The sequence below is a fragment of the Mustela nivalis genome (genome assembly GCF_964662115.1).
Source record: "Mustela nivalis genome assembly, chromosome: 8".
NCBI lineage: Eukaryota > Metazoa > Chordata > Mammalia > Carnivora > Mustelidae > Mustela > Mustela nivalis.
In genome coordinates, this window is record NC_139027.1 from 105,445,995 (window position 1) to 105,461,120 (window position 15,126).

Here is a 15,126-nt window from a genome sequence, read left to right on the forward strand (position 1 = left end):
GAATACAGGATTGCAAAGGGCTATGTATTAGGATCTGGTTATTCCCCTTTTAACTCAAAATCTCTGTCTTACTAAAGAAAATGTGTATCAATAACTTGCTTTATAAAAGTACTGCCAATACTACAAGCTATCAGATCAGTCAAGATACTGTAATATGAGTTACATGTTCTTGTTTTCTCAGTATGACTTCTTTTAAACAGAATTTTTAGTTTAATCTGACTACGTAAGGACTGAAAGAAAGCAATGCATAAAAATAAGACACTTGAATTTAAAAAGATAACTTTTTGAAATTGATAGTAATCTATATACTGATAATTCAAAGTTTCTCTTAATAAATATACATGTGTGAATACACACATGCACACACACCCCTACACTTATATATTCACTGAAAATATACTGAACATATTTTATGCACCAGGTTTTGGTTTGGTTGCCAAAAAGACAATGATACTCAAAAGCAAACATGATCTCAGGTCTTCTCAAGTTTGCAGTACAGGGGGCAGAAAAAATTTAATGAAATAATCACATAGCAAAGTGCAAACTCAAAACTGTGACCAGCCATGGAAATACATATGGTATAGCTATAGTACATAGTAGAAGCATGTGGCTTTGTTGGGAGGGCTGGAAGAACCTGTTTTATTTAGGTGCATGGATTCTCTGGTATATGAATAAAATGGGATCTGAAAGTTTGAGGATACAATCCTCAAATAATGAAGAGCCAGCAGACACATAAAACTAGCTGCAACTCCTCAGACATATAATTATGGGCCCTATCCTTCATACTTCCCAGAAGTTCTATAGAATCAAGCCACCAATGTCTATAGCAGCAACCTCTATGGAGTACTCTTAAAATGACTTCTTTTCTTGTTCACTTTCCCTACTCCTTTGTTGCTATTTTCTGGCTCTACTTGCCAAATAAAAACCCTACAAAATTTTTTGCCTCATGTTTCATTTTCTTCGAGAACTGAAAACTAAGACATTAAGCATAACATGGGTGAGATAAGAACAAAAATGTATAGGTCTGATAGGCATTTTGTTTTTTAAATAAGACTTGTTTTTCAATCAGATCTTTCCGGCTGCAATGCAGAAAACAGATGAGGACAAGAGGGGATGAGGTTCAGAACTTATTGTTTTTCAGCAGAAGTTATTCTGGTAAGATAATATGGTGGATTACACTCAAAAGAAACCATAGTGATGAAAAGAAGTTGGATGAATCCCAGAGCTATTTAGGCAATAAAAGTAACAGGGTTTAATAACAAAAGAATAGTGTTAGTTTTTTGGCTTGTTTAACTTGATGGATATGGTACCCATCACTGAGCTACTAGGGAACACTGAAGAAGTTTGGGGTAGAAGGGGGGAAATCACAGGAATACTTTAAATCTAGGTTAAATCTCAGATATCTTGGAAATCTTGTAAGAATTACAAAGGAGGCAGCTAGATGTATGATTCAGGAACCCAAATGAAAAATTTAAGCATTCTGACCCATCTTTATTTTGGTGGTGATGAAATCCATGAACTCTGGATTATATACAATCAGGTCTTGAGGATTTCCAACTGAGTCCTGAGGAAGCTAGACTGGAAAGAGATTAAGTAGGTTGGGGTAGAGGGATAGGATGAATATCAAGGGAATGTTCCACCATGGAAGCCAGAGAAAGAGGGTATTTCACAAAGAAGGCAAAGGTGTATAGTACCTATCACTACTGAAAAGGCAGGTCAGGTTATTGTGATAGACTGTGTTATTGGTCCCAATTCACCTCCTTATGCATCCACTTTCTTTACTATGTAACTTTGGAGTTTCATCCACTAAAAGAGGTGAAATACATTTTTCCATTTGAATTTATTTGGCTAAATGACTTTCTTTGGAAAAAGAAAAAAAGGCAGAATTGATGGCATAAAGTTTCTGAGCATTTCTACTTGCTTTCTTGCACTTCTCCTATCCTCATGAGAAGGACATGCCTCGCTAGCTAATGAATCCTAAAAGGAAGAAACTGTGGAACAGAGCCCAATGGTTCAGCAGATGCAGATGTAAAAACCAAACAAATACACAGTGTTATGTGTCCCTCAACTTTTATCACTGTTTATCATGCAGTATTGTCTTAATAGTGGAAAAGTGACACACTGACTAAAAATCTATACACTAGATTAAGAAAGCAGGTCATTGGTTTGTGTAGATCAACTGCTATGAAGAAAACAAAAAAAGACAAGGTAGTAAGAGAAGCACATGGAATTGAGAGAAGTTGTATGTGGCATTGTGCTTATATGTCTTAAATGGCTGAAGCCTACACCTGAAAGAAATTTACGTGGGAATAGAAAGATCCTAAGAAGAGGGAGAAACTGATTATTAAAAATAAAAGGGGGAGGCGTGCCTGGGTGGCTCAGTGGGTTGAGCCTCTCTGCCTTCGGCTCAGGTCATGATCCCAGGGTCCTGGGATGGAGCCCCGCATTGGGAATCTCTGCTCAGCGGGGAGCCTGCTTCCCCTTCTCTCTTTGCCTGCCTCTCTGCCTACTTATGATCTCTCTCTATCAAATAAATAAATAAAAATCTTAAAAAAAATTTTTAAAAATAAAGGGGGGAGATATGATAGATGCCACTGGAGAGATTAGGTAACGTGCTATGGGAGTTCATATTAATGATGACTTAGGTCAAGCAAGGGTAAGCCTGGCAGGTCTTATAAAGGAAGCAGAGTGCTAGGTTCATGGGCACTGCTCCCAGAGATTACTGTTAAGTCTTTCTTCATGCTGTGCTTATTTCCACAAATACGAAACTCAAGTAAAGTATTCTTAAGTGTCATTTATAGTGATAGAAGATCTTACCATTCTTTAATCAAAGACCTCACTAGTGGGGGGAAAAAATAACCCAAAACCAGAATAAATCTACTGTCCCTCATACATGAGGTCTACTATAGAATGCTGAAAATGTTATTAATATTAAAATGAAAAGAAATAAAATTGACCTTTGAACAACATGAGTTTGAACCGCACTGGTTCACTTGTACATGGATTTTTTTTTTCAATAAATACAGTACATTATTCTTTTCTCATCATGATTTTCTTAATAACATATTCTTTTCCCTAGCTTGCTTTATTGTGCAAATACTGTATATAATGTATATAACATACAAATTATGTACTAATTGACTATTTGTATTATTAGTAAGGCTTCCATTCAACAGTAGGCTATTAGTAAAGTTTTGGGGAAGTCAAAAGTTTTATGTCTATTTTCCAGAGCTCAGGGGGCTGTCATTCCTCATCTTCCTGTTGTTCAAGGGTCAACTGTAAGGAAAAGATGTACAGACTGCAATCAGATGACTTACTTGTTATTTAGTCTACTATAAATATTTTTTAAAAGATAACACCAGTTTTGATGTTGACTGGATTTTATTATACTTTATTTTTATAAATTATAAAATAACTAACGAGAACACTTCAAATTCTGCTGATAGTGAAATGTTTTCCATTCTAGTTGAGTAAACTTTAGGAAATTAAAACTTCTATGAAACATGAAATATTCAGATAAATATCAACACAGTTTACCTAACTTTTAAAAAAATCAGTATAAATTCTCATAATGTTATGATATTTTATAAATCAACTGTTTTTTTAAATCCCAAATAGTTTTCTATAATATTATAAAACACACAGGGCAGTTTTCATTCTAAACTTAGACTTCCATACAATATACAATTATGAGGTAAATAATAAGGATAACTTATTTTTTATATATATATATATATATATATATATTTAGAATATATATATTCTAAACTTAGATATCCATACAATATACAATTATAAGGTAAATAATAAGGATAACTTCCAAAACCAATAGAATACTCAATAGAATACAATAGAATACTCAATTTTCCCATAAATATTTCCCATTTTTTAAAATTGTTTCAATAATAAAATTTATGGGGGCCTGGGTGGCTCAGTGGGTTAAAGTCTCTTCCTTTGGCTCGGGTCATGATCTTCGGTCCTGGGATCAAGCCCCGCATCGGGCTCTCTGCTCAGCGGGGAGCCCGCTTCCTCCTCTCTCTCTTTCTCTGCCTGCCTCTCCCCCTACTTGTGATATCTGTTAAATAAATAAATAAAATATTTTAAAATAATAATAATAACAATAATAATAAAATTTACCCCAAGATACCACTTCTTCTTAGAAAATTAATATTTATTCTTGATCAGAAAGAAGCTAAAAATCAATCTTTGCAGGCCTATGCAAGATTAAATAAAACCTTTTCATGTTACTAAAATGAAGTAACTGAGAAAGAAATAGGCAATTTAGAATTTATATTTTCCCAACATTTTCTGAATTATATTTTTAGTTACAAATTCCTATTAAAATTTGATTGAAAATCTGCACAGTATTCTAGTAATTGTTCCTGTTTTATATTTGTGTGTTTTTTAAGTTCCAAGCAACATCATATAGTAGATAAATCCTCAAAGCTTTCTATGGTTAAAATATATTTTCTTTAGAGACATGGTAATGTGTACCTGAAGGGCATTTTCTTTATTTCTTTCTTTTTAATCTCTTAGAAAATCTACACTGTAGAGCTCATATTAAACCACCACCCTTGTACTGAGAAAGTCTGAATACATTGTCAAGACTCTGATGACAGCAAGTGGGTGGGTGGTAGGCACATTCTCTTTACTCATGATAAACATGTTATAAAAATGGTAGCATTTTCATCTTTCATGTGGCATTGACTATAATTCAATTTCTCCCCAAGTATAATGAAGAGACCCTGAGAAAATACTGAAATGTAGTAGTGTGTGCATCACTATACCAAGTGTTGCTCATATAAGACAAGCCCCCAACGAGGTAAAGATGAATGAATGGAATCCCAAGAGATTTGCTGGCCAAAAATAGTTCCTTTGTGAATAGTATGAATTTCTATAAATTAATGACTTGGGTGGCTGGAATCAAAACCAAGTTCCATTTTGTTCCATTATTATTAATGTCTACACTCAAGGTTTCTATGGATGTATCCAGTTTTTTCTCAACTGCTCCAGGAAAAATCACAGGGCATAAAGGAGAGAGAGAGACACTGACTTTCTAATAGTTATCCCTGCTTCCTGCCTAAGAACTGTGGTCTGCTCAATGCAGCAAGCCGGGGGCAACTCCTTCATCTTTGAAGAATTTAAAGGTAATTCAAGTTGAAATAGCATCAGTTAGTTTGGAATGAGGGTAGACAACATAATTTTTACATAAAAGTATATAAACTTCTTAAAATAATATAAAGGCTCTCTAGACTCCATCCTTCTTAGCAATAAAATATTTCGGTCAATTTCTTTCATTTGACAGTTTTCTAAATCTCTTCAGTATCTTACATAAGTTTTTTTTTTTTAATAGTCAAATGTAGACATTAAATGTGACCTCCCTACTTCCCACTCCTTAATAGCTTACAACAAATATTTACTGAGCACCTGCTGAGTGTCAGCCTCTATAATAGGCTGGATCAGTGGGTAATTCAGTGGTTAATAGTAAGTATACACCTACTATTATGACAAATTGTAAAAAAATAATACAAAAGCAACAACAAAATATGTACAAGAGGGCTTCTATCTTTGAGCCCAATGGAGGTGATGTTCAGGAAAGGTTTCCTTGAGCAGATAGCACGTGCATGCTAAGGGATGGGTAGGAATTAACAAAGCGAAGGGGTCAGCGAAGAGTACACAGGATAAAAAGGACAGCCTCACTGAAGCCTATCTATGAGAATTTTATATATCTAGTATAGCTGGGATACAATCTCATTTCTTTTTTTTCTTTTCTTTTTTTTCTTTTCTTTTTTTTTTTTTTTTTTTTTTTTTTGTGGAGGAGAGAGAAGCAGAGGGAGAGAGAAAGACTCTTAACCAGGCTTCATGCCCAGTATAGCACGTGACATGGGACTCAATCTCGTGATTCTGAGATCATAACCTAAGCCAAAATCAAGAGAAAGAGTCAGAGGCTTAACCAGTTGAGCCACCCAGACATCCCTCATTTCATTTCTAAGATGATAATGGTGTTCTTAGGATGTCATCTCCTTTTCTGGAAACATGAGAGTCACATCCCTTTCCCCTGAGACAATTCTCTAGAAATTCAATTGGCAAAAGTCAGATCCAGAGGCCAGACTGGCCTGACCTATGATTAACTGTCCCAGCAGAAATGTAAGAGAGATCCACCTACTAACATTCCTTCTACTAGGAGTTTAGTTTCCCTCCGATTTAGTCCCTCAAAATCTATTCCATTATCATTACAGAGATGGAAAGAGAGGCGAACAAAGGCTGAAGACCCTCTTTTCCTATTACCCAGGGACCTCTGTCATACCTTCTCAATCCCCTCTCTTACTCTCCTGAGGTTGTTTTTTGTTGCTGTTGTGTGTGTGTGTGTGTGTGTGTGTGTGTGTGTGTGTGTGTGTGTGTCTGTGTTTTGTTTTGTTTTTTGGCCTTGCTTCTTCTACCTCAGCAAGAATCTCAGAGACAAAGGAGATAGCTGAAAAAAATGGGTTATGTTTTATAAAGGCTACTAGGAAATTAAAAGCCTGCTCTTGACCAAACTATCCTACCGAAGCAAACTTGAATCTGTATCTGATTTTGCATCTGTATCTGAATCTGTATCTGATTTTGAAATAGTTTTAAGAAGGGAGTGAGGATGGGTTGCCTGGGTGGTTCAGTGGGTTAAAGCCTCTGCTTTCGGTGGGGTCATGATTCCAGGGTCCTGGGATCGAGCCCCGCATCGGGCTCTCTGCTCAGCAGGGAGCCTGCTTCCTCCTCTCTCTTTTCTCTCTGCCTGCCTCTCTGCCTACTTGTGATCTCTGTCTGTCAAATAAATAAATAAAATCTTAAAAAAAAAAACCAACCTTAAAAAAAAAGTAAATCAGATCTTATAAAAAAAAAATTTTTAAACAAAAAGAAGGGAGTGAGGATTACAGATGCCTTTAAAACTTAACCTAGCTCTCAATCTTTCCCTCTACACTCTAATGTCTCACCACACCTGAAGACTCACAAATAACTCTCACTTTTCATTCTCTTTAGCCTCTATCTTGACGCTCCAACCTTACTGCACAACTCCCCTGACCCTACTCTTAACCTAAACAGTAAAAGTCATTGTTGCTATACTAAGGTTGAGCTGTGTTCTAACTTCACATCATTTTAGACTGGAGGAATGAAGACAGGAAAGTCCTCACCCCTACAGACAGGATGGCTATAGAAGAACGAGCTTCAGTCTTCACAACCTGGATCATGAAAAGCAATTTACCCTCCTATGCACTGTTACTTATATTGTTTAGGCTAGATAGCAGCATTAGAATGTGTTAAGTTGGCTCCTATCAACTATTCTGGGAACACACCCAACATTTGTGGTTTTTATTTTTCTATTGAAAAGTACCTTCTAAGTTCCAAATAACCAACTCACAAATGAGTTTTTGGAATTGAATGGTTTGTAGGATGAGGGACTGACTGCAATTAGAATGAAACAATGTAGATTAGATGAAAATTCAATTGAATTAACAAAAAGCAGAAAGATGAAAGGCTATTCCACAAAAGCCAAGTAATTCCTACAAAAAGATACCATTAGCCAGTAAATTAGGCCCTTTTTGAAATCTACATTAACTCTTTCAGGACACAGAGTGGAAGTACACTGATGCCTTATTGATTTGAAAAGTATTCCCCAAAGGCCTCAAATTAGTTCTAGCACTGGGTAAATCTAAATCTGATTCATTATTTCACATGAGGACATGGAAGACACAGTTATCTAATCAAATAATTAAGCATGAGTATAACAAAATGATATATATGAGGCAAACATAGCTGCTATCATATCCTTATATGTTATAGACAATACAGACACCCCCCTTCCCAGTACAAATGTCATGGCTCAGAAAATGTAAATTCTTCCCATAACCCAAATAGGGATGTTATAAGATTCACCTATTTTCTTCCTTTCAAGTCAAACCAGTTATTTGCTAAAATATAAACCCTTGAAAAGGGTGCTAGAAATTTTTTCTACTAACAACTGCTATTAAATCCCATTTTCATTTTTAATTTTTACATGTCAGCCTAACTGAAAGAAAAAAAAAATGTATGATCCTATAAACATGGGTGGTCACAACAGAAGACAACTACAGGTGTTCTTTGCTCAAAATGGAAAGACAAACTCATAGAAGTGAAAACCTGAAGCAGCAGGGAACCCAGAATGGTAATTTCAGTTGACTCACTTAGTTCATAGTGAAGGGGACAGAGGCATGTGTCCAACCCCAAGGGAATCAGTTAACTTTGCTGTAGTCTGTGGAAATTAATATCATTCTCCCAATATGAAAGGAGTATCCAGGATAATGTAATGCTAGAACTAGAAGAGACTTTAGCGATCATCTGATTAGAGTGTCTTCAAATTATGACAGAGCCCACAGAAGTTAGGATATAACTCTTCAAGAGATGATGGGGTACTTCTCCCACATTTTCTATCTTTTCAGTAAATTCCCTGGCAGTAAGTTTTCACGGGAACCAAAGGATATCTGGTCTCCTTTTTACAAAGCTCTGATCTCAACTACCTGATTCAAGGATCTCAATAAGGTAAGGCATCTTCTTAGAGAGCGCTACCTCTGCCATACTCACATAGGTCTATAAAACCATAGAAGGTATTTAGTAATAAGTACATTATGTTTTCCACTGGGTCTATTCAAAGGACACAAAGCTTTTTAAAAAAAATATTGGCAATCTAATTATTTTTAGTTAGATATGTTTTGGAGGATAAGGATAAAAAAATTGGGGTTGAAAAATCCAAGTCAAGCACCTCACTTTCAGTCATTTTGAAATGCCTGCAAAGGCCCTGATATGGTTCCTATCACAACTTCCTGAAAATTAAAGGCTAAATGATTTAAAAGAAACCTAATGGAGGACATCTAAATGCTATATCCACTTAACACTGATAGAGTAAGAGTCATGTCTAAAATATACAAAAAAATAAGTTAAGAAAATACACCCTACATTTTGAGGAAGTAAATGCACTATATTGGTTTACTAATTACTGAGAAGCAAATCATTCCAAAACTTGGTGACTTAAAAAAATTACTTATTATTTCTTATGATCCTGTGGACTGGGTGAGTGGTTCTTCCAGTCTAAACTGGAAATTTGACTGGGGCTCCGTGGTTTAGGATGGCATCATTGCCATGTTAGAGGCTTAGCTAGGGCTTTTCTACAAGCTGTCTCATCCTGTAGGAGGCTAGCCCAGGCTTGGTTCAGACTATGAACCTAAAGCTACAAGGGCAGCTACAAGGGCAAGCCCAATGCACAAGCACTTTTTAATCCTCTCCTTGAGCCACCTTTGATAATGTCCTAATGGCCAAAGTAAATTACATAGTCAAATTCAAAGCCAGTATGGGAAGGGCCTCCTTTCCATGTGAAGATAAAAATATGAACTGTGGTGGTTATTTTGTAACAATCTACCACATTTTAAGTTTTTAAAACTAAATCCATTTAATACAGAATTAAATGGGATTTTATCTGAAAATACAATTTCTTTGAGTTTACTAACATAATCTGCATCTGAAGATTCAAAATCCATCTTTACGCCTATGTGGCTTCTTGTATACATATGCCTCAGTTTGTATCTTCAATATGTCTGTCGGTACTACTTTACTGCTATTACAAATTTCCATAAACTTAAAATAATACAAATTTATCCTTTTATAGTTCTGGATATCAGAAGTCTAAAATCAGTTTCAATGAGCTGAAGTCAAGGTGTCAGCAGTCTTTTTCCCTGGAGGCTCTGAAGAAAGGATCTGCTCCTTTGTGTGTCCTAGCTTCTGGAGGTTGCCCATGTTCTTTAACTATGGTCTCCTTCCCTCATCTGCAAAGCCAGCAATGTGGCATCTTTCTATGTTTTTCTTCCATAGTCACATATCCTCCTGACTATAGCAGGGAGTTTCCCTGTGTTTAAGGAGTCCTATGATGACATGAGGCCTACCTAAATAATCTAGGATAATCTCCGCATCTCAAGGTTCTTAATCACATCTCTTTGGCCATGTAAAGTAATATCCACAGGTTCCAGGGATGAGAGTGTGGATCTTAGAGAAGCAGAGTGTGGCTCTCAGAAAAGGTGGTCATTATGACCACCAGAATACATTAATGGGAAACTGTATCTCAATAAAATTTCTAAATGCAAATCATACTGAATTGCATTGGAGAAATTGGCTATGTTATAACAAAGCCAAAGCAAAAAACAAAACAAAGCAAAACAAAAAACCTCTGGCATTTTATGATGGGCTTTCTTAATATAACTCAAGCTTTTTAATAAAGTTTCTATTAATAAAGTTTCCATTACTCTAGAACTTTAAGGTATAGTTTAAATATTTTAAAATTGTTTTCAATACTTTGCCTAGAATTCGTGTCTAAGGCTAAGACCTTATTTAGCCTGTGGCACAGGTTGCAAGTATGATTTTATTATTTTAAAAACTAAAAGCTGAATTTGAATTTCTTTGTGGCACAACTGAATTGAATAGAACAGACTTAGAGGTGAATTAATGATAGTTTATATTAGGTACTATTCTCTCTCTCTCTCTATCTCAAAACTGTTAATAATCAAAGCTAGGTATGACCCCGTTTGCATTTCTAGACTTTCATTAGAATGCCTATTTTCTAACTCACCACAAATGCAATCTTGGAGAAATGACTATATATGACCATGACTTCATATTTTTGTGATTTTTAGTTTTAAGACTTCAGTCAGCAGTCATCTCCAGCTCCATTTCTCACAATAGAAAATCATTTGCTGGAATTGTCTCTCTCTTTCTCAGAACTATTGAAATGGGTTCTTATGGGATTCACATTCTGTTATAAACAACTAAAAATTACACAGCTACAACCATAGCTCAAAATTAGCTCTGATAAAAATTCTTCCAAAAATGGTTTTATAAAAGGGCCTCAGAAATCTTTTATTCAAATCACTATGAACAATCTGTAAGCAAGGTTTTGGGACAAAACCTTAAGGTAGATGGATGATATATTTCTCTGTCTATAATTCCAAATACTCTTGTTATATTATTGTATTCTTATCATTTTTTTTCTTTTCATTACTCTAATAATCACATATACTGAACTGTGAATGCAGATGAAGAAGTGTTCCATGACTGTTAGTAATAACTCTTGAAAGTGTTTGATGTATTTTTTTCTTGTCTGCAATGTTTTTTCAAACAACTGCTTTATTTTACCTGATTTTTTTTTAATCCAACTGGCATTTTTTATTTATTTTATTTTATTTTTTTATTTTTTTTAAAGACTTTATTTATTTATTTGAGAGAGAGACAGTGAGAGAGAGCATGAGCGAGGAGAAGGTCAGAGGGAGAAGCAGACTCCCCATGGAGCTGGGAGCCCGATGTGGGACTCGATCCTGGGACTCCAGGATCATGACCTGAGCTGAAGGCAGTCGTCCAAACAACTGAGCCACCCAGGCGCCCCAACCGGCATTTTTTAAAACTGGGTGTGAATTTATGTCCCCTGTGACTAGACTGAAATAAAAGAAAATGTTGCTTTGTCAAATAATTACCTTATAAGCATCATATAACCTTTTGGGCTAATAAAGAATTTTTTAAAGGTGTAGCAGATGTATTTTTTTTTTATTTGTTTTAGGTAATTTTGATCATTCCTACATTCTGTCATTGGAAAAATTGTCCTTTTTTTCCTTCCATTTTAGGTAAATTCATGATTAATATAGTAATACCACCCACAACATGGTTTTTAGAGGATGACCAATGAAGTAATAATAAGCCAAATACCATCTTTGCTGGGTTCTCTATGACCCAATGCAATTAAAATTGTGAGTAAATAAAAATGTTTGGTTAGGTATAAACAATACACTGTCTAAAATAAAATGAAGTACCTAAATGAAATTGTACATGTGCTACAATAATTTTACACATACATGTTGAACACTGACATAAATCATTCAAATTCTGAACTTCTCCTCACTCAAAAATTAATAAAAGTTGTATTTCACTTTGTTAATGATGATAATATATACATGACCAGAAATGAACACTGTCCATTTGGTGGTAAAGCTTTGAAATGAATAAGTCAGATTAATTATTTGAGTGATTTGCTTTTTTTCTTGCTGAAACCCAATATATTATTAAGATGCTTAGACATTCTTGGTAACAGAGCAAGGTGAGCCTTCTGTCAGCACACACAAAGGAGCTGAAGCAGAACTCACAATACCACACACAAACCAGTATGCTAATCTGCAACAAAGGAGCTGGGCACACAAAGGGCCAAGATGGCAGAAAAAAATCTCAAGAGTGCCGCACTTCAGTAACAAGATTTTCTACGAGCTCATTAATATTTACCAAAGCCAAGAGAGCTGTGTTTTCTTTCATTTAGCCACAAATGTCTCCTTAAAATTATTCCTATATTGAGACAGCATTAGAAAAATAAACTATGCATATAAAAGAAGCCTCAAATTAAAGACAAGCAGCTTTTAAGATAAGCCTGCTTTCAGTGTAAGCATCTGTACCCAGAAGACCATTTACACAAATTAACATATTTTATCTACTGTAAAAAAAAAAAAAAGAAAAAATTCACATATGCAAGATTGTTTAAATTACTATCAGGGAATACTTGGGCATTATTAGCACTGCCCACAAAAACATAAGTTCTGATAACCAAGGCAAAGATTTGCCGCTTAAAAAGAGAACTAGTTGGAAAGACATTTTTTCAATTGCAAACAGTGTTTCATTGAATTATTTATCAATATGATCAAGAAATGAATGTTGGATGCAGACAGACCTGGGTTTGCATTTGACATTATGCAGTATTGGGTAAATTACTCCAACTTCCTGAGCCTCAGATTTTCTACCTGTAAAATGGTTAATGAAAACTACCCTCCTGTGGTTTTGAGAAATTTGAGAGACTGTGGTACCAAAAGCTGAATATAGCTCAAGGTCCATTCAAATCCTTCAATAAATGTTAAAGGTTTTTGCTTCTGTAATTATTTAGAAGAACTTTAGAGACCACAGATAATAAAAAACTTACCTATCATCCCACCACCCTAAGAGACACGCAATTAACAACTGGTGAATATCCTTCTAGTTCTTTCTCTATATGCATGAATAAACTTTTATGCATGCTTTTCAACTTTTTATTTTATGGATATGGAATCCTACTTTGAATTATCTCACTTGCTTCTCCTCTCCCCCTCATTCACAATATACTGTGAATACATTTCCCTATCTTTAGGAATTATTTTATGTCATTTTAATGCTGATGTTATTTCACATGAATATAGCACAGTATGTGGGATACTTCCAATATTTAATCAAGGTAAACAATAGTCCAGTATATGTATCTGGCAATAAATATTCATATATATACTTAATCATCTTTTTTTAAATTTTTTATTTTTTATAAACATATATTTTTATCCCCAGGGGTACAGGTCTGTGAATCACCAGGTTTACACACTTCACAGCACTTACCAAAGCACATACCCTCCCCAATGTCCATAATCCCACCCCCTTCGCCCAACCCCTCTCGCCCAGCAACCCTCAGTTTGTTTTGTGAGATTAAGAGTCACTTATGGTTTGTCTCCCTCCCAATCCCATCTTGTTTCATTTATTCTTCTCCTACCCACTTAAGCGCCCATGTTGCATCACCACTTCCTCATATCAGGGAGATCATATGATAGTTGTCTTTCTCTGTTTGACTTATTTCACTAAGCATGATACGCTCTAGTTCCATCCATGTTGTCACAAATGGCAAGATTTCATTTCTTTTGATGGCTGCATAGTATTCCATTGTGTATATATACCACATCTTCTTGATCCATTCATCTGTTGATGGCTATCTAGGTTCTTTCCATAGTTTGGCTATTGTGGACACTGCTGCTATAAACATTCGGGTGCACGTGCCCCTTCGGATCACTACGTTTGTATCTTTAGGGTAAATACCCAATAGTGCAATTGCTGGGTCATAGGGCAGTTCTATTTTCAACATTTTGAGGAACCTCCATGCTGTTTTCCAGAGTGGCTGCACCAGCTTGCATTCCCACCAACAGTGTAGGAGGGTTCCCCTTTCTCCGCATCCTCGCCAGCATCTGTCATTTCCTGACTTGTTGATTTTAGCCATTCTGACTGGCATGAGGTGATATCTCATTGTGGTTTTGATTTGTATTTCCCTGATGCCTAGTTATATGGAGCACTTTTTCATGTGTCTGTTGGCCATCTGGATGTCTTCTTTGCAGAAATGTCTGTTCATGTCCTCTGCCCATTTCTTGATTGGATTATTTGTTCTTTGGGTGTTGAGTTTGCTAAGTTCTTTATAGATACTGGACACTAGTCCTTTATCTGATATGTCGTTTGCAAATATCTTCTCCCATTCTGCCAGTTGTCTTTTGATTTTGTTAACTGTTTCCTTTGCTGTGCAAAAGCTTTTGATCTTGATGAAATTCCAATAGTTCATTTTTGCCCTTGCTTCCCTTGCCTTTGGCGTTGTTCCTAGGAAGATGTTGCTGCAGCTGAGGTCGAAGAGGTTGCTGCCTATGTTCTCCTCAAGGTTTTTGATGGATTCCTTTCGCACATTGAGGTCCTTTATCCATTTTGAGTCTATTTTTGTGTGTGGCATAAGGAAATGGTCCAATTTCATTTTTCTGCATGTGGCTGTCCAGTTTTCCCAGCAGCATTTATTGAAGAGGCTGTCTTTTTTCCATTGGACATTCTTTCCTGCTTTGTCGAAGACTAGTTGACTATAGAGTTGAGGGTCTATTTCTGGGCTCTCTATTCTGTTCCATTGATCTATGGGTCTGTTTTTGTGCCAGTATCATGCTGTCTTGATGATGACAGCTTTGTAATAGAGCTTGAAGTCCGGAATTTTGATGGCACCAACGTTGGCTTTCTTTTTCAATATCCCTTTGGCTATTCAAGGTCTTTTCTGGTTCCATATAAACTTTTTCATTATTTGTTCCATTTCTTTGAAAAAGATGGATGGTACTTTGATAGGAATTGCATTAAATGTGTAGATTGCTTTAGGTAGCATAGACATTTTCACAATATTTATTCTTCCAATCCAGGAGCATGGAACATTTTTCCATTTCTTTGTGTCTTCCTCAATTTCTTTCATGAGTACTTTATAGTTTTCTGAGTATAGATTCTGTGCCTCTT

The 15,126-nt window shown here is 35.7% G+C and overlaps 1 protein-coding gene across 7 annotated transcripts in view; it reads right to left on the reverse strand.

Annotated features, from left to right (window-relative positions):
• Positions 1-15,126, reverse strand: part of MACROD2 (mono-ADP ribosylhydrolase 2) — a 1,944,634-nt gene that overhangs the window by 1,184,595 nt on the left and 744,913 nt on the right. The window contains exon 6 of one of the 7 annotated variants that reach the window (XM_082743704.1): positions 3,037-3,276. The exons of the other annotated variants lie outside the window; for them this stretch is intronic. Coding sequence (XP_082599830.1) covers positions 3,266-3,276 — 11 coding nt within the window. The 3' untranslated portion in view covers positions 3,037-3,265. Of the gene's footprint in view, positions 1-3,036; positions 3,277-15,126 lie in introns of those variants that run through there. 7 annotated transcript variants of the gene reach the window in all.